We start from the raw sequence: 27,927 nt of genomic DNA, 5'->3' as shown, positions 1-27,927 counted from the left end.
CAGCACTACTCTGAGCTATATTCCAGAGAAAATGTAGTCACCGAAGAAGCGCTGAACAACATTGAGTGCCTGCCTGTGCTGGAGGAGCTTGACAGTGAACCAACCCTAGAAGAACTTCACGTGGCCCTGGACTCCCTTGCCTTTGCCAAGGCACCTGGGAAAGACAGCATCCCTGCTGAAGTCTTAAAGTGCTGCAAAGAGATCATCGTCACTGAGCTGCATGAAATCCTCTGTCTCTGCTGGAGAGAAGGTGGAGTACCTCAAGACATGAGGGATGCAAACATCATCACGCTGTACAAGAACAAAGGTGACAGGGGTGACTGCAACAACTACCGCGGCATCTCTCTCCTTAGGAAAGCTGTTTGTCCGAGTTGCACTAAAGAGGCTCCAGGTACTTGCAGAGAGCGTCTATTCAGAATCGCAGTGTGGATTCCAAGCCAACAGGTCCACCACTGATATGGTATTCTCCCTTAGACAACTGCAGGAGAAATGCAGGGAGCAATGACAGCCACTTTTTATAGCCTTCATAGATCTCACAAAGGCTTTTGACCTGGTCAGCAGAGACGGCCTCTTCAAGATTCTCCCCAAGATTGGATGTCCACCCAGGCTCCTCAGCATCATCAGATCTTTCCACAAGGACATGAAGGGCACTGTTGTCTTCGATGGCTCCACATCAGACCCCTTTGACATCCGAAGCGGAGTGAAGCAGGGCTGTGTTCTTGCACCAACCTTGTTTGGGATTTTCTTCACTGTCCTGCTGAAGCAGGCCTTTGGAACTGCAACAGAAGGCATCTATCTCCGGACCAGATCAGATGGAAAGCTCTTCAACCTCTCCAGACTGAGTGCAAAGTCCAAAGTCCAGCTGAAATGTCTGCGTGACTTCCTCTTCGCTGACGATGCAGCTATCACTACCCACTCTGCCAAAGATCTCCAGCAGCTCATGGATCATTTTAGCAAGGCCTGCCAAGATTTTGGACTGACAATCAGCCTGAAGAAAACACAGGTCATGGTTCAGGATGTGAACTCACCTCCCTGCATTACAATCTCTGCACATGAACTGGAGGTTGTCCATGACTTTGTGTACCTTGGCTCAAAAATCTCCGACACTCTTTCTCTCGATACCGAGCTAAACAAACGCATCGGTAAAGCAGCTACCACGTTTTCCAGACTCACAAAAGAGTCTGGTCCAACAAGAAGCTGATGGAACATACCAAGATCCAGGTCTACAGAGCTTGCGTCCTGAGTACACTCCTGTACTGCAGTGAGTCATGGACTCTTTGCTCACAACAAGAGAGGAAACTGAACGCTTTCCACATGTGCTCCCTCCAACGCATCCTCGGCATCACCTGGCAGGGCAAAGTTCCAAACAACACCATCCTGGAACGAGCTGGAATCCCTAGCATGTATGCACTGCTGAAACAGAGATGCCTGTGTTGGCTCAGTCATGTTGTGAGAATGGATGATGGCCGGATCCCAAAGGATCTCCTCTATGGTGAACTTGTGCAAGGAAAGTGCCCTACAGGTAGACCACAGCTGCGATACAAGGACATCTGCAAGAAAGATCTGAAGGCCTTAGGAGTGGACCCCAACAGGTGGGAAACCCTGGCCTCTGAGCGGCTCGCTTGGAGGCAGGCTGTGCAGCATGGCCTTTCCCAGTTTGAAGAGACACTTGGCCAACAGACTGAGGCAAAGAGGCAAAGAAGGAAGGCCCATAGCCAGGGAGACAGACCAGGGACAGACTGCACTTGCTCCCGGTGTGGAAGGGACTGTCACTCCCGAATCGGCCTTTTCAGCCACACTAGACGCTTTCAGAGAACCACCCAGAACCACCTTTCAGAGTGCGATACCATAGTCTTTCGAGACTGAAGGTTGCCAACAACATGGTTTTGACTGGTTGTGGAATGGAAAAGCCCAAAATGTTGGGTTGGAAGAGTCTACCACTGTAAGGAATATAGGACTTAGTCTGGAATGATAACTTCTTGGGAATATATCCAAGGCCAGAACAGTGACAGAAATGATCCCTGTAAAGGATTCCCGTGCAGATGTGTCAACTGCCACAGTGGATATCATAAGGCCAAGGAGTCATGGAATCTGATGTGCAGGTTGAAACAGTGATGTTTAAAATTCCATAATGAAAATTATTATGGTGTGGCTTTCAACTGTGGAAGATAGGTGCAAAACCCAGCAGAACTTCCATAAACTTGATCCACTGAGTTCGTTCCAGTTGAGATTTCATGTGGTTGACACAGCCCAAAGATGTTAATACAGCCAGAGGTGTACAGGTGTTTTAAGAGTTGTTGCTTGGATACACTATACACTATTATAATACACTATTGACACTAGTTGGCAGTTGACACTATTATAATACACTATAAGCTTGGACAATTTTCCCTTTACAACAAAGAAAAACAGTTACCAAAGGCATGTTGTCTAGCTTTCTATTCTCCAAGTCTGTTGACGCCAAGCCTTCAATTTTACTGGACAATGAATGTTCCACAATCAGAGAGTTTGGCTGTGGTTGATTAAACAAGAATGCACCCTTCATCTTGTACATCAGCACGAACTTGAATTATGTAGATGGCACAGACAACGGTTTTCAATGCAGTTTTCAAGAAAACCAGCAGAATTGGCAAGACCACCTGCGTACCTAAACTTGACTAAACAAGGCATTTTATGCACTGGATTTCAGATCCATGATATGTGCCATTATGCTGATGCTCTCAATGTACAATTTAGGTTCTCTATGGGAGAAACTACCTTCCTGGTGATCTGAGGGAGATTTGGACGATAGGATGGAGGTAGATATTTCTGACTCAGAGTCTGGTTCTGTTGATAGGATGTTGTCTTAACATCAGACAGTGAGGGCTTACCACGTGACCCAGTGGATAAAAGAATAGAAGTGGCAGCCAGACAGGTATTTGAGGCCTCTGTTAGCTCCCTTAGAGCATCCGTGGCTTCCTCCTTTTCTGCTAGGGCTCTACTGCTATGGATGCATAGTTTCACAGAAACAGCACAAGCTGTCAGCTCAGGCCCATTCTGACCTTCGGAGGATGGCTTCTGCTGCTGCCTTCATAGTAGACACTATCATGGATTCCATCCAGCGCTCAGCCAGGACTATGGCAGCTGGGGTGGTGGTTCGTAGGAGCACCTGGCTTTGTAACTGGGACGTCGATTCAGCTTACCATGCCAAGGTAGTGGCTCTCCCTTTTTATGGATCCAAGCTGTTTGGAGAGGACCTAGATCCTCTGTTAGTGGAGACCAAGAGGAAATGCAAGCTTCTTCTCCTCCCGGCCTACCAAGGCCACCTCCAAGCAGCGGCAGCCTTCCCAATCTTCCCTTGGTGCCAATGGTTTCTATAGATCAGGGGTGCCCAAACCCTGGCCCAGGGGCCACTTGCGGCCCTCAGGGACTCCCAATCCAGCCTGCAGGGAGCTCCCAGTCTCCCTCCGGAGACTTGCTGGAACCCGTGCTGGCCTGATGCAACTGCTCTCAGCAAGAGGGCAACTGTTCTACCTCTCATGTGAGCTGTGGACGAGAGCTCCTTCCACCTCTTCCCGTTTCATGTCTGTGATGCAGCAGTGGTAGCGAAGGAAAGGCCAGCCTTGCTTTGTGCAAGGTCTTTTATAGGCCCTGAGCTATTGTCAGACCTTCATTCATTCATATAAGTTCCATTTCTAATATATTCATTTATGTAAACTTATTTAAATTTATTCAAATTTGAAATGTAAATTAATTCTTTTTTCCCCCTGGCCCCTGACACAGTGTCAGAGAGATGATGTGGCCCTCCTGCCAAAAAGTTTGGACACCCCTGCTATAAATCCCAGCACCCCATCTAACAGCCATAGAAATCCAGCTTTAAGCCTCACTCCCAGCAATCTAGCCTCTTCCCTGCCAAGTCTACATCCAAGCAGCAATGACTACTTGAAATCCTGTGAGCTCCCAATAGGAGGAAGCCTGCAGTTCTTTGCTCACAGGTAAGACTCCATAACCCCAGATCAGTGGGTGAAGGACACCACGTGTCAGGACTACTCCATAGAAGTAGTTTTTTTTCCATTTCCATTTTCTGAGCAGGGCAAGGGAGTCTACTCCCAATCCTTCACAGTGCCCAAGAAGTCCAGGGACACTAGAGCCATCCTGGACTTGAAATGACTCAACCGATGGCTCCATCACCAGCATTTCAAAATGGAGATCCTCAAGTCCATCTTTCTGGCAATTCAGAGTAACAACTTCCTTGCCTCCCTGGACCTCCAGGAAGTTTACCTTCACCTACCAGTTCTTCTGGCACACAGGCATTTTCTCTACTTTTGCTATGAGGGCTCCCATTACCAGTATAAGGCTCTTCCATTTGGCTTACCTTCGGCGCCAAGAGTGTTTTCTAAGATCCTGGTTGCGCTTGTAGCTCATCTTCGCACTTGGGGGGGCAGTTTACCCTTACTTCGATGACTTACTCATGAGAACAAAGTCTTTTGGACAAGAATAACAACATGGCTCTTGCACCATCCAGTGTCTGACTCTCTATGAACTTGTTGTCAACCAGGACAAGATCCACCTGATCCCTTCCCAGTCCCTTCTCCACCTGGGGGCAATAATAGACACTCGCCTTCATCAGATCTTCTTGTCTCAGGAGCGTCAAAACAAGATTTTCCAACTTGCCTCTTCCACCTTGCAGTCTACCCACCAGGACGTCCTGATGTTGGTGTGTCTCCTGGGGATGCTGACATCCTGCTAAGATATAATTCCCTGGGCCAGATTCAGAGCCAGAGCTCTCCAACATCTGCTGTTTTTCTTCCAAGATCACATAGCCTCCCAGAGAAACAAGCTTGTCATATTGGACTAGGAGACTCAGAGAGACCCTCACAGGTAGCTGCATCCACACAGACTGAGCCAGGGGTCTCCGATCCTGGTGTCTCATCACACAATCATGCACACCGATGCCAGTCTACTTGGCTGGGGAGCACACTGGGAAGACGAGACAGTCCAGGGCAGGTGATCTCCAGCAGAGGCAAGGCAAAGCATCAAATTCCTGGAGCTCTGAACTATCTTTCTGGTGCTGAAGTCCTTCACTCCCTTCCTGAGGGCCACAAACATGTTAGCATATACACCAACAACATCATGGCCAGAGTTCACATCAACCGTCAAAGTCTCAGTAAGCCCAGACACAAGCTCTCTTTCTCTGGGCTGAAAAGAACCTCTTTTCCATCAGGGCACAGTATATCCCAGGAGTTGACAACGTGATGGCTGGCTGGCTCAGCCGAAAGGACATTGATCAGTCAGAATGGCAGCTCAGTTACCAGGTCTTTTGCATGCTTCAAGAGCGATTCAGCCCATTTTGCATGGACCTATTCTCATGTCATCTGAACAGTCAACTACCATGTTTCTTCAGCAGGGGGCGCTGTCCAGTCATTGGGCATGAATGCTCTCCACTTACAGTGACCATGAGACAACCTCTACACCTTGACCTTTTGGGTCAAGTTTCTCCCGAGAGTGGTCCACAAGATCAGAGCAGAAGCAGCGGGGGTCCTTTGATGGCCCCCCCCCGGCCTCATCGTCCCTGGTTCCCAGACCTTGTGGAGATGTCCCTCTCTCCTCCCTTCTGACTTCCTCTGAGACCAGATCTCCCTGTCTAAGGCCCCATGCTACATCCCCAGCTGCAGATGCTACATCTAGCTGCCTGGAGGTTGAGCAGTGCAGATTCACCAGGCTAGGGTACTCAGAGTTGGTGCTTCAAACCCTACTATCAGACGGCCTTCCACCAACAAGGTCTATAGTTACACCTGGCAGGCACCGTCACAATGGTGTGTGCCCCAGGGTATCTTTCCTGGGCCAGTTAAGGATTTCTTAGATTTTCTCCAGGTTGGCCTGGACAAGGGCTTTAGCACCTCTACTCTCAAGAGGCAGACCTCTGCCATTGCCTCTATTTTGGGTTGCCTCATGCCTGGCGTCCATGTTAGAAAGTTTATCAAGGGGGTTTCCTTTCTTAATCCTCCTCCCATTGTCAAGAGTCCCTCCTGGGATCTCAACCTTGTCCTGCCCTCTCTAGACCTCCCTTCGGACCTCTGGCCACCTGCCCTCTAAAGTTACCTACTTACAAGACAGTTTTCTAGTGGGTATTGTGTCAGCTAGAATAATTTCGGAGATAGTAGTCCTTTCCTCCTCCAAGGGCTTGTGCCAGATCCACAAGGACCAGGCGGTTCTCCTTCCTGATCCCTCCTTCCTTCCCAAGTTTAATTCCATCTTCCACTGGTCTGAGGAGGTTGTTTTACCTTCCTTCTGCCCTAACCCTTCCCATTCCAAGAAGTGTGAGTGACACAAGTTCGTTGTGCCTCCAAGCTTTACCTAGATAGGACCTCTTCCTTCCAGAAAACAGAGGCTCTCCTTTCCCATGTACTTCTTTCTATATTCCTTCCTGGAGATTTCTTATGCAGATTCCTTCTGATGATTTTGCAGTCTACGAATTGAGAGAGACATCACTGCTGTGCGTGGAGTGGGCTTTCCTCTATGCTTTCTTAGTCTGGGGAGCAAGGGGGAGCCCCTCCACTCAGGAAGCTTTTGCCTGACCCCGCCTATCCTGAGAGGAAGAGTTACCCACCTTAGGAAAACTGATCCCGCCATGGAGTCCACAGAAAAGAGAATTCACAGGTAAGTTCAAATCTCCCCTTTCATGCATGGAGGCAGTATGCCACAAAATAACAAGTTTGTGGTGGGAAACAGTGAAGGATGACTATTGGCTTCATGCTTTGCTTGGGATCCTTCTGGCAGTGGTTGACGAGCATTAGATGAGAGCCTACATAAAGTTTGGTCCCGGAGAGTTCATCTTATAAGCTTTGCTATATTTTAAAACAACAAGGTAACTTTAAACACACACTCCAATCACATTCAAAAAAAATGAGCAAGTTTCTAGGTGAGAAAAATGTTGACTGAGCCCTAAAGTAAACATATTCAACACAAGCAAAGCAACGATTCCAGAATGATCACAGACCATTGTTCCAAAGAGTTATCTGTATAATTTAAGCAATACCTGCAATGAACAAGAACTGGCTCATTTTCTACTCTCTTTGATCTCACATAAGTCACAAATTCCAAAAAGTCTGTGGAATCATCAGGAACACCATGATCAGGCCAAGCAACATACTGGAGATGTGTGACTATATGTTCTTCCTCTGTCTGAAATAATATGAAAGAGGCATAACTTAAAATCAACATTCATATAAAACAAAATCATAGAAAAACATGTTTTATAAGTTTCAATAAAAATATTTTTGATTGATGAGGGGAAATATATTAAAAAATGTACAATTTTCTCCTTGAGATAAGAATGGAGGATGCGACAGTTAAAGATGCAATGGTGTGCTCTGCAAAAAATTTTGGATATAATATACCGATTGATGACTGGAAACAAATTTGGAATATAAATATTAAGATAACTAAAGCGGTATCTTTTAAAGAGAATTTATATAAAATGTTTTATAGATGGTATTTAACTCCAGAGAAATTAGCAAAAATGTATTCTGGCTTATCAAACAAATGCTGGAAATGTAAAGAGGTTGAGGGAACTTTTTATCATATGTGGTGGACCTGCGAAAAAGCAAAAAAATATTGGAAAATGATACATAAATTGTTGCAAGAGATATTGAATTGTGTATTACCATTCAAATTGGAAATATTCCCCCTAAATGTGATATCAGAAATTAAAGACCAATATACCTTATTGTACCTATTGCTACAGCCACAAGAATATTGTATGCACAAAAGTGGAAATCTACAGACATTCCAACTAGAGAAAATTTAATAGGTAAAATTTTTGAAATGGAAGTTTTAACAGAAAGAATGAAAGAGAGAGAGAGAGAGAGAGATTTAGGTAGAGTAAGAAGATATTGGAAGCCTTTTTATGATTGGATAGATAATTTTAGTTAAACAATATTAATTGTTTAGATAAATCCAAATTTTTATACTGACAAATATGGCTTCTGCATTGATGACTATTTTTCTTTTTAGTCGTTTTTTATTTCTTTTTTTGGAACAATGTATGTTGTAATCTATGGCCAATACCCCCCTGTGTAACCTATGTAGTCCCAGCCCCATGTCTAACCCATTTTCCTCACCTGTATCTGTAATAAATAAATAAAATAAAATAATAATTATATATATATATAAAAGAAAAACACATTTCAAATGGTAATTATGCAATTGTCAGTTTAAAAATTATAAAAAGAAGCCATAAATTGGTTTGTGGTCAAAAACATCAGTTTACTATTTATGCAATCCAGTTTTTGAAATGAAATTTTTCAGGCCTCCAGACCCATTTTCTCTCTCTGTCCTCCTACCAGCTCTCTTAACAGTCACTGTATCCCTACTGAAAATCTGTCTTCTGGTTAAGTTCTTATCTGAATGCTTTCCAAGTTCCTCATACCCATCAAGTAAGTGAAACTGTGCCATGGATGTTTTCTACAGAAGCTCATTATTTTAAAATACCAAATTGTTCCTAAATTCATTTGTTAAAAAAATAGTGTTAAAAAATTCTAATCCAAGGGCCACTGGTAACCTATTCCATATCCCTTGTGATTCACTTCCACAGTACTAATACTGTGGAACTGAACACTAATAGTGAGGGCTAATAAACTGAAATTAAATCTTGACAAGACAGATGTCCTCCTCATCTGGAAGACACACATTTGTGTAGATGCACAAATTAGATCTACAACTTGCTCTGGATGGAGTAGCATGCCCTCTGAAACAGCAGGTTTGCAACCTGAGAGTCCTCCTGCATGCACAGTTGTTCCTGAATGGTCAAGGCCAGAACTACGGGCCCAATCCTATCCAACTTCCCAGCACTGATGCAACTGTGCCAATCGGGTGTATGCTGCATTGGGGGGGCAGTCACAGAAGCCTCCTCAAGGCAAGGGAATGTTTGTTCCCTTACCTCAAGGTTGCATTGCAGTTGCATCAGCACTGGAAAGTTGGACAGGACCGGTCCCAATATGGTCATTTTGTCCCCAACAAAAGTAAGAAATCTTAGTGCTTTGTTTGTACCTCAAGAACACACTGTTCTCAGTCTCTGTCTGTCTGTGAAGTGGAGCGATGCACGACATTCTTCTTTTTTCTGTAAATAATGTTTCTTCTTGACAAGACTCAACAAAAGTTGAGTTCTAACAAGAGTTCTTGTCAAGAGTTCTAACTTGACAAGAGTTCTAACAAAACCCTATACACTGCTAGCCAGTCTGAGAAGTTAGGTAGTCTGTTTGTTATCTTAGCAATCTGATCACTGCCCAAGAAGAGATGCAATCACATATCAATACCTGCCTCCCTTTAGCATCTTTGAATGCTTAAGTTACGGCCTTTTTTCAGTCATTTTTATACACAGTGAAATCAGGAGCAGATCTGGGTCACTCAATCCCCTAAACTATCACATTGCACATAGAGTTGAAGACCTGGGACAGGAAATTTCTCATTCAAACAAATATGGGTACGAAAAACATAAGAATATCAGAACGATCAGTGAAGTCATATTTTGCGGTGCATGCTTGTATATGTATGAAGATGCACTAGTGGCACAGAAAAGCACCTGAGTTCTATTCCTGATCTGACATGTAGGACGGAAATATTGTTGGAATGAGCCTTTAGTTAAAAAATGTATATTAAAACTTATGTGCAATTATTGTTGTAAGGAGAATGTGGCCTGAGTAGTAAGGTAGCCTATCTCACAGATATACAAATCTGGTCAAGCTAATTTTCTGGTTATTACAAAAAAAAAAAATGCAATTCCAAAGGGCTTCCTAGGAAGTTTATTTTTAAATGCACCATAAGGTAAGTGCTTATTTAGAGAGAGAGAGAGAGAGAGAGAGCGAGTGTGTGTGTGTGTGTGTGTGTGTGTGTGTGTATGTGTGTGTGTGAGAGAGAGAGAGAGAGAGAGAGAGAGTTTCTAGCGCCAGAATAAAAATCACTTACTTCAATATTTATAATAACCATTTCTCTGAACACATAGGCAACAGTGCAATCTTCAGATCGACACTTGACACGAAAGTTGCCATACTCCATGATGTCTGGAGGATCAGGCCAATAATGATGGCATTTTGTCTAAAAAAGAAAAAAAGTAATGCAATATTCTGTAGCATCTAAACCTCCTATAGCAGTGGTTCTCATCCTTTTCAGCCCGGGACCCACTTCTGAGAATGACAATCTGTCTGGGACCCACCGGAAGTGATGTCATCAACCTAGAAGTGATGTCATGGCAGGAAGTGACATCATCAAGCAGGAAGTGACATCACTGTGATATCAGAGCCGGAAGTGATTTCATCAAACAGGAAGTGACATCACTGTTCTTACCTAGGAATTCAAACTGTAAATGATAAGAGAAAATATTCCAGCTCAGAAGCTTTTTCCAATTCTTCCCCCACCCCCGCTACCATTGTACCATACCAGAAGTGAGCCCTTCTTACTGCCCAATGTGTTAAGTTGGGAACATCATTTAATGTAGCTTTGTGATATTCTCCAAAAGGAAAGGTCCTTAAATCTTATTACTCACTCCTTGGAACTAGCCTGGGTCATGGTGCTTTGGAGACAAGGATTCCAGCAAGTGAAACAGTGTTTGGGTGTGCATAGGGCAATGTGGAAGTCAGGGCTCCTGAGTTCGCAAAATTAATGACATGATTCTGTGCTCTGAAAAGTTCTGGTGTTTATATTTTAAAAGCAATTATCCATTTCTACTGAATATCTTAATGCTTCCAGGAATAAATATGAAAGTTTAACAACCTGCATCTGTAAAACCACCACTAAGAAGTAGGAAGTTTTAAGTATATGCCAGAACTGTCAGCTGGCAACAATAAAGCAAAATTGGTGAAAGACCATGGCAGAGCTGTCATTCTCTGAAGATTGAACCAGAGATACAAGCAAGGAGTGAGCCTTGTGGGCTTTGAAATCACTCAGCTGCCAGGACAGTCACCACCATTCCCATCATCAGTAATGCACCCCCCATTTCACAAACTACCGTGAAGATTCCAAATGCTTCTCTGCCACATACACTGACTTTACTTTCAGTTAATTTCACATACAAACCTAAAGTTAACCAAAATCATGGAACTGGAAGGGACATAAGAGGTCATCGTCCACCCCCATCTGTAGCTTCTCAGACATATGCTTAGTGCTTACTTTCAGCCCACTGAAACCCCATCAACAAAATCATGGAATGACCTAAAAGGTCATCTAGTCCAACCTCCTGTCTCTAGCTTCTCAGACATATGTTCAGTGCAGAAGAGATGACCAAGGCACTTGGAGAGATGTATCATATCTGTTTGACTACTTTTAATGGTGTGCATCAGAGAAGTGTGGGGCAGGGCCATGGAGCATCCCCCTCACAGCTGGAAAGATAGGGATGCCCTACTGTTCTCCTCCCAGCTGCTAAAAGGAGCCAAACAGTGGGGTAGCTATATTGGGAGCGCTCGCTTGTCCTGGCCTCTCCACACTCCCTCTCGCCTGGCTGAACGCGTGGCAGCAGAGTGTGGGCAATGAAGCTGCCACCCATGGTCCCCACTCCAGGGCGCTTTTCCACTCTCCCTCTCACCTGCCTAAGGTTAGCCAAACAGAGGGAACCTGCATTCCCCAAGAATGAGGGAGCACTCACCTGAAAATCTCCAAGCAGGCTCTCCTCTCCTCTCCTTTGAATGGGGCTGGGCAGCAGCACACTCACAGAGGAAAAGTGGCATGCTGCATGCCCTGTGCATGTGCAAGCCGCTCTTTGTGTTTGCTTTTTCTGTGCCTGGAAGCCTAAAATAGCTTCCCAAGGATTTGTTTGCCCTGTCCCAAAATGGCTCCCCCTGGGTCTACTTGCCCTTTCTCAAAAATGGCTCTCCCTGGGTCACTTTGTCCTTTTTCAAAATGGCACTGCCCAGGTCTGCCCTTTTTCAAAATGGCACCGCCAACTTCATTTTGCCCTTTTTCAAGATGGCGGCTGCCATCTTATCACGACCCTAGCCACACCTGGAGTACTGTGTCCAGGTGCTGATCGCAGCATCTCAAAAAAGACATAGTGGAAATGGAAAAGGTGCAAAAGAGAGTGACTAAGATGATTACTGGGCTGGGGCACCTTCCTTATGAGGAAAGGCTACGGCGTTTGGGCCTCTTCAGCCTAGAAAAGAGACACCTGAGGGGGGTGTATGATTGAGACATACAAAATTATGCACGGGAAGGATAAAGTCGACAGAGAGATGCTCTTTACACTCTCAGATAACATCAGAACCAGGGGACATCTACTAAAATTGAGTGTTGGGAGAGTCAGGACAGACAAAAGAAAATATTTCTTTACTCAGCGTGTGGTTGGTCTGTGGAACTCCTTGCCACAGGATGTGGTGACGGCATCAGGCCTGGATGCCTTTAAAAGGGGATTGGACATGTTTCTGGAGGTAAAATCCATTACAGGTTACAAGCCAAGATGTGTATGTGCAACCTTCTGATTTTAGAAATGGGCTGTGTATCAGAATGCCAGATGCAAGGGAGGACACCAGGATGCAGATCTCTTATCTGGTGTGCTCGCTGGGGCATTTGGTGGGCCACTGTGAGATACAGGAAGCTGGACTAGATGGGCCTATGGCCTGATCCAGTGGGGCTGTTCTTATAACCCACCAGAAATTCAATCGCGACCCACCAAGTGGGTCACGACACACAGTTTGAGAATCTCTGTCCTATAGCAATGTACTTGCTCTCATTCATATTTATTACCACCATGTACAAAGAGGCATGTAGACTCTTCGAAAATTCATTCTGTACAATCATGTTAGCTATGTGAGCCAATTATCAACATTGTTTTTTTCAAGTAAGGAACAAAGGCCAGGGTTCATACTCCATATGCAGGTCTATTTTAGAGTACATTCAGGTCAAAATGTGGGACCAAAAGAGGGACCTAATAAAAACTATGGGAACAATAAAAACAGCACTCAAAACAACTTTTTAAAACTCCTATCACTAAGGGTGCAATCCTAACCAGCAGTTATGCACCGTAAAGCATGTTTATGCCTCTGTGGGAGGAAGCTGCATAGGCGCATCCAGATGCCAACCTGCGCCAACACAAGCAGCGAAGGTAGGCATGGGGGGAGGAGGCGGGCGTTTCTGGGCAGGGGAAGGGTGGGTGATGGGCAGCCCCGGAGGTGGGCATGCGGGGAGCCAGAGGGAGGGCTGGAACCTGGCAGTTATGCTGAATCCCAACCCCCGTCCCTGGGTAGAACAGAGCAGCTTTGAGCCTCTACACTCTCCTCGGACTTGCACCACCTCCAGAGGTGGTGCAGGTCCAAGGAGACCCATTGGGGCCAGCTGCCCTTACCCAGGAGTAAGGGGAACAGCTTCCCCTCGCTCCTGGCTGAGCCGCTGCAGCCAACGAACCCGCGTTGGATGCAGTGCAATCCTCCTGGTTTGCCTGCTCCAGCGCAGGTTTGGACTGCGCCCTAAGCTAGTTAAGGTCAAAACAAAAACCTTTTTTTTTTACTCTTTTCAATGCATATTAACGCTTTAAGTTCAATTTTTAGCTTGTCTTTAACTCAGCTGTTAAGTTTGATTATTTTAGCCATATTAAACAACCAAAAATAAGTTTCAACAAGTTCACAAAGCAGTGTACAGAGAAAAGCAAAACAAGAAATGGCTCCCTTAAGGTGAACCATAATCTAAAACAATGGAATCAATTACAGAGGGAAGGGCATTGAATGAGATTAACTTTGAAGGCCCCTTCCAACTCTGTGTTTCGCCTCTCATACTCTCACACACCTCACCCACCCCACTCTTCCATCCCATTCCTGCCCTACATACCCGTCCTCGTTCTGTAAGGGTTGTCAACATGATAATCAATGATAATCTGTGATCCCAAACAGCCTGCCAGAAATGTGCACACGTGTGCGGAAGGGGGCCTTGAGTGGCAATGTATTTGTTCACAGGGCCATCAGGAGGAATTGCCATCTATCAGGAGAAAGAAAGCCATAGAGTTTACATTTACAAGAAAATACTTTGAAGGGTGATTACTAAATACAAGTTGATCACAAAGAATTGCAAGTACAGGTATAACCTAATTATCAACAGATTTTTCACCCATGGTTTTATCTCACAGAGATAAAAAGAGCCCTTTAAATTAAAGGAAAAAAGTCATTTAATAATAGCCTCGTTAATGAAAGAGAGGGCAGCCAACTGACAATCCATCAATCATTCTCTTTCCAGGCACTCAGAACAGCTTCACTCTGAGGCAAATGAGCCCTCCCTTCCCCCTGAGCACATGAAAGAAAAATAATCACTTTGCATTTTTTCCCCAACACTGCACTCTGGGTGAAGTGAGGGGTCCATGCCTGGGAGTGAAGCATTTCTAAGTGCCTGAAGGGAGACTGATTGATGAATTGTCTGCCTAATTACTCTGTCTTATATCACAAAGGTCAGCAAGGCAGTTTTTTAAATGGATTTGCTTGAATGCGATTTTTGCCATCCACGTGAGTTCTGGGAATGGAAACCTGTGAAAAATGAGACTTAACCTGTAATCACTGATTATCCTATTAACATATGTAATCAGATCACTAGATCAGATCTGAATCAAAGTTCATACAAATAAAATTGGTAATACAATTTATTATCATCATCATCATCATCATCATCATCATCATCATCATCATCAACAACAACAGTATTTATATACTGCTTTTCAGCAGAAAGTTCACAAAGCGGTTTACAGAGAAAAATCAATTATCTAATGACTCCCTGTCCCAAGAAGGTTCACAATCTAAACAGATGCAAGAGACAACTGGCAGACAGTCACTAGAAAAGACACTGCTGGGGTGAAGAGGGCCAGTTACTCTCCCTCTGCTAAATAAAAGAGGAGCACCCACTTGAAAAAGTGCCTCTTATCCAGTTAGCAGGGGGATTATATTTCGTTATAGTTCTGCTATATTTAATGAAAGTTACATGCTTGCATCACATGAAATGTAATTATTATGAAGAGTACATGAAATTGCATTGACATGGCAAGCCACCCTGTGTGGTAAATTATTATGTGCAGTGATTTACAATGAATGGATCCTCACTCATACCATCACCTAGGTTTGCCTTGCTACAATGATTTGCAAAACCAAAACATAGTTTGGGGGCGGTCTGATAAACTTGATGGTGAAGACTGTGAATACCTTCTTAATAGAGGACGCGGTCCCATCAGCCTTGAAACAGTCTGATGTAAGACCTTCACTGAAGAAGCCCATTTTAGATCTTACCAATCTAGGTAACCACAGACTTGAATCTAACTTGCTATTTGGAGTAGGTGCTGATGACCGCACTCCAGTCTTTCCTGACTGAAACCAATTTTCCAAATCCTTATCAGTTTGGGTTTTAACCTAGTTTCAAAACTGAAACTGCCTTGGTCACTGTGATGAAGGACTTATGCTGGGAACTAGACAGAAATAATGTGTTCTTGTTGATTCTGGTGATCCTTCAGTGGTTTTTAATACTATTGACTATGCTATGGTATCCTTATGGGTCACCTTGCTGGACAGGAGTTGGGGGGCACCACTCTGCACTGGCGCCACTCCTTCCTGGAGAGCAAGTTCCAGAAGGTGATGTTGAGAGTCAGTACAGTTAATAATAATAATAATAATAATAATAATAATAATAATAATAATAATAATAATAATAAACTTTATTTATATCCCGCCCTTCTCCCTAAAGGGACCCAGGGCAGCTAACAACATATAAAAAACACATTTAAAAACATAAATTAAGACAAATAGCAGATAAAAACATTAAAAACACATTAACAGCGACCTTAAAATACAGTAGTCAGATTAAGAGACAGAATAAAAAGAGTACAAAAGAGCAAGTTACAGAGGAATCAGGCCTGTAGAAACTACAAAATGTGTAAAAAATGTTAAAAAGGCCAAAGAATCAGAAAGCTTGTGTAAACAGCAGTGTCTTCAGGCCTCGCCGGAAACTCTCAAGAGAGGGAGCCATTCTCAAGTCAAGGGGAAGGGAGTTCCATAATGTTGGTGCCACTACCAAGAAAGCCCTATTTCTTGCAGCCGCCCCCCAGACCTCCTTGGGTGGCGGCACTTGTAAAAAGGTTAAACCCCTTGGCTTCTGACCTATGGGGTTACAGTGTTTCATATTATGTCCCCTGCTGCTCAACACCTACATCATAATACTACATGCAACCACAGGTAAAGGTTGTTCAGTAGTTTTGAATGATGCATCATCAGCATGCCAATGACATTTATTTCTACCTCTTTTTTATCTGATTGTAAGGAGACTGTAAAACAGAGGTTCCCAAACTGGGACGTTGCCCAGGAAGCCCTGCCTCTGCACCTTTAAGGGGTGGGGCGAAGGTAAAGGCAGCAATGTGATCACTATAATTGCACTGCTGCCAGAGGCAAAAAAGGTTGCTTTTTTTTTTTTTAACTTACTTGAGGCAGTGCTGGCCTGCAGACCCCTCTGTAGGGCTCCCTGCACCTGCAAATTGCCAAAAATAGTAAACGACAGCCACTTCTGGTTTTGTCACAAAACTCAAAGTGACAATTTTTTTTTTACCATTTTTGGCAGTTTCCAGGCATGGGAAGCCCTGCAGAGGCTCCCAGAGGCCAGCTCTGCCTCAGGTAAGTTTTTTTAAAGAACCCTTTTGCCCCTGGCAGCAGCACAAACATAGTGATCACGTTGCTGCCTTCGTCCCTCCCCTGCAGGAACTTACAGCAGTTCCCAAACTCCCAGAGAGTTTAGGAACCACTGCTGTTAAGGTTAATACAATGATCAAATGGAGGTGAATTACCTGTGAATGAATCCAGATAAGACAGAAACTGTTAGTAAGAGAGCTGACTTAAACCTGAGTGTTCAGTCTGTTCTGGATGGAATAGTACTTCCCTGAACAGGTTCTCAGTTTGGGAGTGCTCCTGGATCTGGTCTTGTATAACAGATGCCTTTTAGTTAAAGTTATGTTGAATTCCTGCAACGTGTCCAAAATGGAGGTAGCCTTAAAGAGCGTACAGAAGTTTCAACAGCATAAAATACTGCAGCACAGATTTTAGGTGGGACCTGTGTTTGGGAACATATCACTCCCTTTTTGTACCATTGTCATTAACTACCAATGTGATTCCAGGTATTGGTTAGAACCTTTAAAACTTTCAGTGGCCTGGGACCAGGATAGCTGAAGGACCATCTGACCCATATGAATCATCCCACTCATTTTTCTTCACATTTGTTCCATGTGAACCAACATTGGTTCCCTCTTCTGAAACCGGGGGACAGAACACTTAGTAGTTGTGACAGAATTTTTTAAATTGTGGCCTCCAGACCACCTTACTGGTTGTTTGCTTTTTGTTAAAGCACGTATTTTGTTAGTTTGCACTCCCTCTTGTACTATGCTTTTTGGTTTTCTTGTTGCTTCTCAGTTCCAGTTCTATTCAGTGGGGCTGTGGTTTGGACTCGGTCTGTTATATATGCATTTTAAAGTATATTTTTTGTTCTTTAAAATGCATATTATTTTGAATTTGTGAATTTTTATTGTATTTGTATTGTACATTGTATTATACATTTTTGCTGCATGCTGCCTTGGGGGCCTCCAGAAGCTAAAAGTTGGAATATAAGTGTTTAGATAACAAAAAAGTCTAAAAGTTTAGTCTACTACTAAACTTCGTAATAGGTAATCATCTATTTTAAACAAGATGGGTTATAAAAAACCAAGTCTATCACTTACATTCACATAATTGGCATTTATATAATCTTCATTTCCTTGTAATATTACTCGGGTGATATCATCTGATGGAAGGAAACAAACAACTGTTACATTGCATAATTTAGCATTCTCCCCACATCATGATAAGGAATTCTGCACATGCTGAGGTCCATTCCTGAAGCCTGCACAATTACTTACCTAGAATCTCTGGAGGCTTCCCCTGGGTCATGATGGGCTGGCAACCCACTCTATTGGCCTCTACAGGCGTCAGAATGGCCCGCAGAAGTTCTGAAAACTACTTCAAAGTGGAAGTTGTCTCGGAAAATCAGAGACATTTTGTATGTACAGTGGACTCTCCACGGGTTCTGTATCCCACCCACGGGTTCTATTCCCACCCATCATCAAGCAGGAAAATTTTTAACAATCCGAGGCTGCAATCCTACCCACACTTACCCAGAATTCCCATTTACTATCATTGTTAAAAGCATATACATAGTAGCCTGTTAAAAGTACAGATCTGTAACATTTCCCAAAATGCAGTCACATACTATCGTAGCATCAAGTTCCAATATATTAAAAATAAAATATTGAAATGAATGGGGACTCACCTGAAATTGGTTTGCAACCCACCTAGTGGGTCCTGATCCACAGTCTGAGAAACACTGCTCTAAAGGCACCCATGTGGATCTTCTGTATTTGCAGATGGTTAAATTCGCCAATACAGAACCCAGGGAGAGTCCACTGTACATACACAATTGACAAATGGATAATGTAATTTGTAAAGATATACTGGATTAGATTCCAAGGTGCTCTTCAGCACAAGGAAGCTGTCTTCCATTCTCGGAAAAGACTGTTTTCTACTTCGTGCTGCAACGTTGCATGAGAACAGTGACACCACATCTAAAGACGCTCTTTTGTTTAGCAAATGTTTGCGCAAGCAGTTGCACAAGCACTAGCAGTTATTTTCCATCTGCTCAACAATTCCTTTGATCCAACCCATCATTAATACTCACATGGTAGAACATCTTTGTATCGATTTTTGTCCATATTTTGAGGTAGTTTTGCACAGGTAATAGCTAATCCTGGCTTCTTTCTATAAAGTTGCTGAAAGAAAATGAGACACTATTTTAGTAATAATAGGGGAAGAATAAGGATTAAATTCAATTATGATTAATATTGGGGAAATTATTTTACAATGGCACAAGCTAACAGCCCATTACCAACCTATGGACCTTAAAACCTGTATCTGCAGGTCCCAAATCCATGGCTTCACTTATCTGCAGTTCTCAAATCTCCCCCCTCCCCGTCATCTTCTTCTCTTCATTTGCCAAAGCATTGCAAATGGAAACTTTTTGGCCAGAATGTTAAAAAAACCAGATCGGAGTGTAACATCTTGAATGTGGTGGTTCTTGAAAGAGAGAACCTTCTTTCAATTTGTAAAAATCCCTGCGTGGATTTAATAAGCCTGCCTGTGTAAACCGCCTTGAATAAAGTCTTGAATAAAGACCAAGAAAGGCGGTATATAAATACTGTATATTATATTATATTATATTATAAAGGAAGCAGGCAGACAGCTAAACGCGTAACTGCTAGAAGAATCCTAGAGGAGGCAACAGAGAGAACCCTAACAGGAAACAGAGTATAGTGTTCTTGCTATCTGCCTACTTCTGCAGTCCTCATCCTGTTGGGGTTCTTGCTGTTGCCTCTTCTAGTGTTCCTCTAGTAGCTACAAGCAGAAGCGTAGCTAGGTCATTTGACAACCGGGGCCCATAAATTTTTGTCACCCCGCACAACATAATTAATTATTTATGTAATTATTTATCATTATTAATTATATTATTAATTAATTGATTGATTCACATTTTTATAACACCCTTCCTCTAAGCAGCTCAGGGTGGTGCACATGGTTCCTTCCTTTATTTTGTCTTCACAATAACTCTGTGAGGTAGGTAAGACAGAGATAGTAATAGTCATGACATGAAATGAGTAATAAATAAATAAATAAATGGCCAGAAAATAACTGCAGTGAATATTTCCCCACAAGCAATGGATGAAATTCCGCATCAAATGGTATATAACATGATGGTATTATTTCTAAAAGCCATGATTTCCAGAATTTGTCACTAGAGTGTCGTCACCCCCCCCCCCCCCGATGTCTCATTGGCCTGTTTTGAGTTAAGGCAGTGGTTCCCAAACTTTTAATACTGGGACCCACTTTTCAGAACGGCAATCTGTCCAGGACCCACCGGAAGTGATGTCATGGCTGGAAGTGACATCATTAGGCAAAATAAAATAATTATAAATAATTAAATTAAAGAAAAACAGATTAAAGGGGAAGCCAGCCCTGTTTCACCAAGTGAATTTTCTCTGTAGCCTGCCTGCCATACCCCCCCCCCACAAAGATATCAGTGAGATTTTCAGCCCTCCCCAGTGCCCACCTTACCAGCTGAAGCCTGTTTTATTCTGGGGGGGGGGGTCCTGCCTTCTGGAGCATTTGTTTAGCTCTACTTTTATCAGATCTGGACCATGCAGCTAGCCTTGCATTCCCTTTGGCCTGACTTGACCAGCAGCCAAGGCACAGTTGCTTATACGCGTGTAAACGCAACTGTGTGGCTTACATTTGCTTTCCATAGGGCTCAATACATTTGTGTGCTTGGAAGGAGGGACTTCCTTCTTGGATGTTTTTTGGAGACTGCTTTCATTGAATAGGAACCATTCTGGTGTCGTTGGATTCCTCTCAGCCTGCCCTTTCCGACACACTAAGGCAAGTTCACCTAATCGCAAGTAAACGCATGATATGGCTCGGCTTTACTTTCTATAGGGCTCCATGCATTTTTTGGTTTCCGGTTTTTTGGCCATAACATTTGATGGAAAGGAGATACTGTATTTTACCCTGGTGTTTTGCGTTGCATTCTGCTCGAAATTCCGCATCCAACGGTATATAGCATGATGGGGTTACCACTAACCTCCGCAATGTTAGCTATGTTGGGTCATTTGTGGTATCACTCCCCCATCCCTCGCTAGTTACGCCACTGGTTACAAGTCTAGCATTGAGCTGTCTACTTCCTTTTCCAAAAACCTTCTGTTTGCAAAGCATTTTCAAAAGAACAGAGGTGTGTCATGAGCCTGAGTGGGGGGGGGGGGTTTGGGTTTGCTCCAGTGTTTCAGGTATCTTCAGGAGCAGCAGAAACATATTGGGGGGTGCTTCTATCAGCAATTCATTCCATATCCTCACTCCTATAACTGGGTTCATACCCCAGCCTCCTACTGGCTTCCCTTTGAAATGCCATCAGCTATAGCCATAGCACTGCACACCTAACTGAAATGTAGGCAGTTATTTCTGGTACCGGCAGGCAGAGGCTTGGGGAACCTGGCTGAGGAGTCTGAAATGCACCCAAAACTGTCTGGAGTCCATCTCTTTGGTTAGACCCTCCCAGAGCAGATGCCCAAGGTGGCTTACAATTTATAGGAAAAAAATACTATTTATAAAAACAATGAAAAAAACTTCAAAAATAAATAAATAAAATAAAATCAATAGACTTTTTGGGGAGGCCGACAACCCATCAGCCAGATGAAACAAAAAGGTTTTCAGCCCTCACTGAAATGCTATCTTAATTCCCCTGCTAAGGAGTTCCATAATTGTGGTGCCACTACCGAGAAGGCCTGCCCCCGTGCCACCACTCCCCTAACTTGGGAGAAAGTTGGCACTTGCAGGAAAGCCCCTGCAGCCCACTTGCAGGATGATCTAAGAGGGTGGGCCAGAAAATATGGGAGAAGGTGGTCCCTCAGATAACCTAGACCCAAACCATGAAGGGCTTTAAAGGTCAAAACCAGCACCTTAGCCAATAGTGGTTGTACACTGTCATCATGGAAAAAATATTTAATTTTAAAAGGCACACATTTTGTCTGGAAGATACATCCAAGTCTGAACTAGCTCCATACAATTAAGGACATGCATATTCACATCCTGGTTCTTCTCTTTGCATCCAGATTAGTTTGTTTAATTAGTGTATGGGACTGTTTGTCTGTACTGCTCGCTCAAACAATTACTCAAACTGGACATGATGTGAGGAGAGCAGCCAAAACACTTGTGAATCATGACAGCGCATGCCCTTAATCATGTGAGGTCAATTAGAATTTGAAAGTGTCATCTGAATCAGCCTATAATTTAAGATAAGATCTGGGTACTGGGAGGGAAGGAAGGAATTTAGACCTCTCTCACAACAAGATAGTTGTCATTTGTGCTCAATTACAAGGAACCAAGAGTCCATCATGTACAATGCTGCACAGCTCTATTTAGCCTCTAAAGAACAAATGATCCATATCACGTCATCATTAAACATTGCTGTCAGCTATTAAAAATGCATTACCACATTAATAACCAATTCTCATCCCACTGCTTCCAATACACCTTCAGAATTCTCTTTCCACCCTCAGGCTCCTAACATAAGCGGTTCAAAGTCTTGACTAACCCAACAGACAACTTCCCCTTCTATCATCACAAAGTGCCTTCTTAGTGCCTGTCGCTTTGCAGCTGCCAGACACCCTTTGAGAAAGTCTGTCCAAAGGTTAATAGTTCCAACTGTCACTTCCAGCCACCTCTCTCAGCTCCATGGCAACTAGAATCTGCATCACTGATCTCCTGTATCTCAAAAAATCCACAACAAATCCTTTTACAAATGATACTGCTGTGGGAGAATTTTAATAGTTAATATTACTATCGTTCTGATTGGCCAGAAGACGTCCCCTTTTGACTTTTAGCTAGACTGAAACAAAGTTGTTAACCCTTGAGTGAACTCTGCCAGTTGCTGGGCAGAGAAAGGGGCCGGAAGGACCTGACTGAGAACTTGTAACATTAGAGGGCCACATGCAGAGATTTGCGGGCCACATGCAAAATTCTAGTGTACTGTGTGCAGCCTCAGTCTATACCAGGAGTGTCAAACATAAGGCCCGGGGGCCCGATGCAGCCCGCGAAAGCATTTTATCCAGCTCTCAGGCTCTCAGTTTCTGAGCAGTGCTGAGGTGTTACTGCTGAAAGGGAAGTCCACATGAAAATTGGACTGTCCCTTACCTTGAAATATGATCAAGATTTACATGTTTTCTCTTCTGTCATTTGCAGCTAATGAGTTCCTAAGTGAGAAAAAGTGTTTATTTTTGGTTATGACCAGTCTAATGACATCACTTCCGGCCCTAAGCAGGCAAGACAAATCCTATTCAGCTCTCGATATGAAATGAGTTTGACACCCCTGGTCTATAGCGTGTGCAGCTCTCTTGAGATCAGGGCTCCCTGACAGTGTCATTTCCTTGCCTCGGGTCCTTCAGGAACAGGATTGAACAGGCATTGCTTGGGTCTAGCTGGAGGAGGTGATTATAAGGGAAAAGGGAGAGGGTTGGGATTTAGTGACTTACCTTGTCAAACATATCTTGTCATGATTATTTATTCCTTCCCTGCCCTTGTCCTTACCTTGTCTTCTTGGGTTGAGTGAATAAAGAATATTGAAGTTTTAATGCTCATCTGTGTCTGGTCCCTTCTTGTTTGGGATTTGGGTAGCTCATGTTGGACTCTCCCTAGATTGGGCCCTTAATCCTCTAAACCAGCCATCTTATTCTACATTCCAGCTAGAGAAACCTTTCTAATTCATCCAAGAACCCTGCCTGCTCTTTTTGTAGTCAAAATGCTAGGAGTTCCTTACAAGACAAAAAATGTTTAATAACAGAGTAAGTAGAAACAGGGCAAGCATGCCAAATGACAGGTCTCTGCAGGGAGAGTTTAAATCCATGGGGAAAAAGTCTCTAAAAGGCACAGACCAATCTGACTTCAATGCAATTTCCTAACCTCAAAGAGACAATGAAATATGTCTACTGAGACTTTGGAAAAAGATAAAAATGTCTAAACACTAGTGAAAATAAATAAGCCTTACATTTGTAGCACATTCAGATACATGTGATACCTGGGCCTCCGAATGCCTTATAAGGCAAAAAAAGTCACTAGTTTCCTGAGGAAGTTGGAAGTTGCTATTTTTTGGCTGAAAAAATTATTCTGAGTCTCTGAGGCTCAGAGCATAGCTCCCCTCAACTTCAGAGGTATCCTTTAGTGTCGGGTGTTACTTGATGACTGTGCCCCCGTCATTAAGGGATGCACACATGTATTTTTAATCTCCTAGAAATATATGTCTGTGTTGTGTTTCAGTGTTTCTTTTAATTCCACAGTACTACATGATTATGATCGTTACACTTTTTATTTCATTGCTATTTTGCATTTCACTATTTTCCCAACTATACGTACACCACCCTAAGCGTTCCAATTATTCAAAGAGAAACGTGGGATACAAATCACTTAAATAAATATTTATGCATACATTTCAGGATAGCTTGTGGCTACTCTATAGGATTATGCCAGAGATAGCACCAGCTCTCCACCAGCGCTAGGGCCCACATACGTGCCTTACATACATACGTGCCTTGAGCTGGCCCAGACAGGCTGGCACAGGGGGTGGAAAAGGTTAGGAGGGAGGGAGGAACAGAGAGGGGGGAGGGGGTGTTTCATGGCAGAGGAGAGAGCACCCCGGTGAGAAGATTGGGCCTGGGAGGGGGGTAGGATCAGCTGCAGTGGTGCAGGCCAAATCCCAACCTTGTCCCCAGCCTGAGCAGCATTACTCAGGTCGCTTGGATTTGCACCCACAAAATTGCAGGTGCTGATCCAGGTAGCCCCATGAAGCTACCTGTGCTGTTGCTAAGGGTAAAGACACTAAAATCCACTTACTCAGAGTTGTGACCCGGGCTGCACCAAAGCTACACTGAATATAGAGCAGGCCAATCAGCCTGCCTGTTCCAACACAGGTTAGGATTTGCACCCTAACAGAACTGCTAAAAGGCTAGTTGTATTCCAGTGCTAAAATGCACCACTCAATAAAAATTTTCAGTTTAACAGGAGAACACAGAAATGCTTATGTCGGAAAAACCTAGTTTATGCATTTCGAACAGTTACAACATATTTTGCATGTTAAAGTTAACAGGACTTTATAAGAATTGTCAAAAGGTAAAGAAAATTATTTTGAGTAATCAGAAGATATTGGTAAATTAAAATTAAATGATGACATTATGTAATTGGCCAGGCTACACTGCTAAACATTAAAACCGTTAATTAAATGGCTGCTTTTACATTTTTGTTTCCTGTTGACATGTTTGGGGAGGTATAGATTTAAATAAGTCACTTCAAAATAAGAATTACTGCAACTTACTGCATGAAATGTTCATTTTTCTGCATTAAGAACATATATTTTAGAAACATAAGATTGTACTCCAGTACCATTAAAAAAAAGAAATCCAGTGCCACAGCATTTGGATTATATGCTGCAACTGAAATTCCTTATTTTGGGGGGGGGGGGGAGGGAAGGTTGCTTAGAAAATCTAGATAGCAAGTAGAAGTTATGACTTACGAAGGTGGTTTGGGAGGTCTGCTACTGCACTTGTCAAAGAGAAGGTGCTTAAATGAGACTCTGGGTTCTGAATTCCATTTTTGGAGCAATATTAGCAACAGAATCAGCAGACAGCCAGAGAGAAGGGTTAGCTGGGAGAGAAGAACAGCCAGGAAACTAAGGCAGAGTCTGACAACCTCTTCTGGATCTGAGTCAGGTACAGATTCAAACCAAGGGTCCAATTCTGATAGCTGCTTACCTCAAATTGAATAAGAACTGTTCCACTTTCTAGTCCTTTCTTCAGTTGTTCCATTGACTCTTCTAAAGTCTCACCATATTCAGAACAACTGGGAGGAATTGTTTCTGGCAAGTTAAAGCTATCAGCTTCATCCTCTGACTTACTCTCAATAAGAGGTCTGACAACTGAAAGACACAGAGGTAAATTTAAAATATTTTGTCTTCAAATGGTAAGGTTTAAAATATGTATAAGGTTTCAAATAGAATTCAGTTTTGTTAATAGCCACTTTGCTTTTCTGGCAGTGGCCCATTCAGAGTTATAAATATGGGTCCCAGGCAGGCTAGGCCACTTGTTATAGAGTGCTAGAGGAGGAACGCAAGGAAGTCAGCCAGAACACTTGAGGAGGGAGACTAATAAGAAGCAGGAAGCTTCCTGCTAGCATTCTCAAGAGTCTCTCTCTTCTAGCACTCCGGATGGCTGCTTCTTGCATTTCTCCTCTACCATTCTATAACAGGCTGCAGTGCAAGAGAGATGAATGCTTGGCTCCACAGTAAGTATATGGTCCCCTTTTATCTGTGGTTTTTATATCCATGGGTATGTGTGGGAACATATCCCCCATGGATATGCCTGTATATGGGGGGTGGGATGCCTGTATTATGACACAAGGGAATTTTTAATGTTATTCAAACAGATAACTGTTGGATTTTTGAATAGGATAGAAATGTGGTAACTCAAAGATTTATGTTATATGATTTATAGAAAAACTACTTATTTTTCAGGAGTGCACAAAACCTATTCCAAAATAGAATTTTTTTTGTAATACCTGCTGAATGTGAAATCAAGATAAGAATATATCAGACCAAAATAATAATATAATGTGCTGGCAAAATCTTAACTGTCTGCAACAAAAATACAAAAAAGTTGAGGCTTTCCTATGGGAATTCTTTTATACTGAATTGCTACGATCAATGATAGGCTGTAGTTGGGATCATTGCAAATTTCAAGATTCAAACAGCTTGCAAAATCCAAGAGATGTGTTCTTATCAGGAATTGACAATACTGTACCAAGGTCTTAGCAGCAATATCGACATAGCATAGTTACCTTTCCGCCTGATCAAAAGCACAAGCTCTCTTGTATGCGACTCCCTGCTAGCTTTTATAAACATCACCACTTGGTCATGTGTGTGCTCAGAGATGTCCCGACCATTGATTAATATTATCTGATCACCTTCAATCAATTTTGGAGTGCATTTATCAGACTGTCAAAAAACCAAAGAAAATGTTGTCAGCATTTTCAAAACACACAACCAAAAAAGAATGTGAACTTTCTTTTCAGTCATGAAAGCAATCCATTCATTGATTAGCATTCAGGCAACCCTAAGTTCCCCCACACCAATGCAGTAGCATCAGCATGAGGAATTTAGCAGCCAGGAGGTTTCCTTGGGGCATGGGGACATTTGTCCTGGGATAAGCCCTATCCACTGATATGGGCAACTTGGACCTGCGCCAGCAATACTGCTGGTGCAAGTCTGCGTTGATCTGTGTCAGTGAATCAGATTTGGATGAGGCCAGTACCGCTGATCCTGCCCCCCTTAGGCCCAATCCACCGCCCTCCCCCAATCCTGTTCCACCACCCTCCTCTCCTCACTCAGCGCAGATCATACCTGCTCCAGCAGGCATCCTCTGCTGTGCTGGCACACGGCAAAATGCTCAGGCTCTCTCACCAGTGGGCCTAACTGTAACTCCGTCACAAAGTGCTTTACGGCACTTTTGCAATGGCTAATGCTGGCACAGCAGCACTAAGGATTATGCCATAATGCTGTATCTCCTATACACATTTCCATGGGAGTAAGTTAGACTGAACATGCATAGTCATACATAGGGTTGCACTGTTAATCTCTCACTCTGCATCAAAGAACAACTGAAAAGTTCTGTCGTCTTAAATATTTACAAATTCAGAATAGTTTTGGACTTATTTTCTATCAGTAGTAGACAATATGACTTGTATGACTCATATGACAATACGACTTGTATTATTAATCTCAGATGAGAAAGAAAATGGCGAAGAGGCCCATACAGATTTTTTGTATTTCCATTGAGAAACTTTAACTAAATCAGGCCCAGATTAGTTTTTCCTCAATCCCTTAACTCTGCTACAAATGCAAAAACAAGGTTCAAGAAGTCATACTTACAGGGGAACCTGGAATTATTTTGGAGACCACCAGAGGCATTTTCTGATCAATACCACCCTAAAACATTATGCCAGAAAAATAGCTGAGATAAAGAGATTAACTGTGTAATAAATACATTATCCAAAACAGTGGCTTTCAAACTGTGTTCCCAAAAAAATACCAAGAGGTCTTTAGAAGCTTCAGCAGGAATTCATCAATGAGAAACTGTTTCTTAGCCAGCCATAGGTCCACCTGTCTACATTTACCTGATGTTAGCATCTAGTACTAACTAGTATCTAGCCCACTTCTCGACTACTAGGATGCTGTGGGAACCTTGTCAAAAGCCATACTAAAATCCAGATAGGTTTACAACCTCCTTCCACTCTACCAAACTTGTCACTCTATCATAAGTGGCAAGGAGATAAGATTTTT

General features: G+C 43.1%; 1 protein-coding gene across 3 annotated transcripts in view; it reads right to left on the bottom strand.

The window, feature by feature from the left end:
* Positions 1 to 27,927, bottom strand: part of PTPN3 (protein tyrosine phosphatase non-receptor type 3) — a 113,024-nt gene that overhangs the window by 6,617 nt on the left and 78,480 nt on the right. For all 3 annotated transcript variants that reach the window (XM_066627906.1, XM_066627907.1, XM_066627908.1), the window contains 8 exons: positions 27,517 to 27,573; positions 26,427 to 26,583; positions 25,346 to 25,509; positions 18,682 to 18,772; positions 17,690 to 17,751; positions 13,789 to 13,935; positions 9,946 to 10,074; positions 7,019 to 7,164 (listed from right to left, as the gene is read on the bottom strand). In XM_066627906.1, coding sequence (XP_066484003.1) covers positions 7,019 to 7,164; positions 9,946 to 10,074; positions 13,789 to 13,935; positions 17,690 to 17,751; positions 18,682 to 18,772; positions 25,346 to 25,509; positions 26,427 to 26,583; positions 27,517 to 27,573 — 953 coding nt within the window. The remainder of the gene's footprint in view (positions 1 to 7,018; positions 7,165 to 9,945; positions 10,075 to 13,788; positions 13,936 to 17,689; positions 17,752 to 18,681; positions 18,773 to 25,345; positions 25,510 to 26,426; positions 26,584 to 27,516; positions 27,574 to 27,927) is intronic.

The sequence above is a fragment of the Tiliqua scincoides genome, chromosome 5, assembly GCF_035046505.1.
Source record: "Tiliqua scincoides isolate rTilSci1 chromosome 5, rTilSci1.hap2, whole genome shotgun sequence".
NCBI lineage: Eukaryota > Metazoa > Chordata > Lepidosauria > Squamata > Scincidae > Tiliqua > Tiliqua scincoides.
The sequence above is the reverse complement of the archived record's forward strand: the minus strand, read 5'-3'. Positions and strand labels throughout refer to the sequence as shown.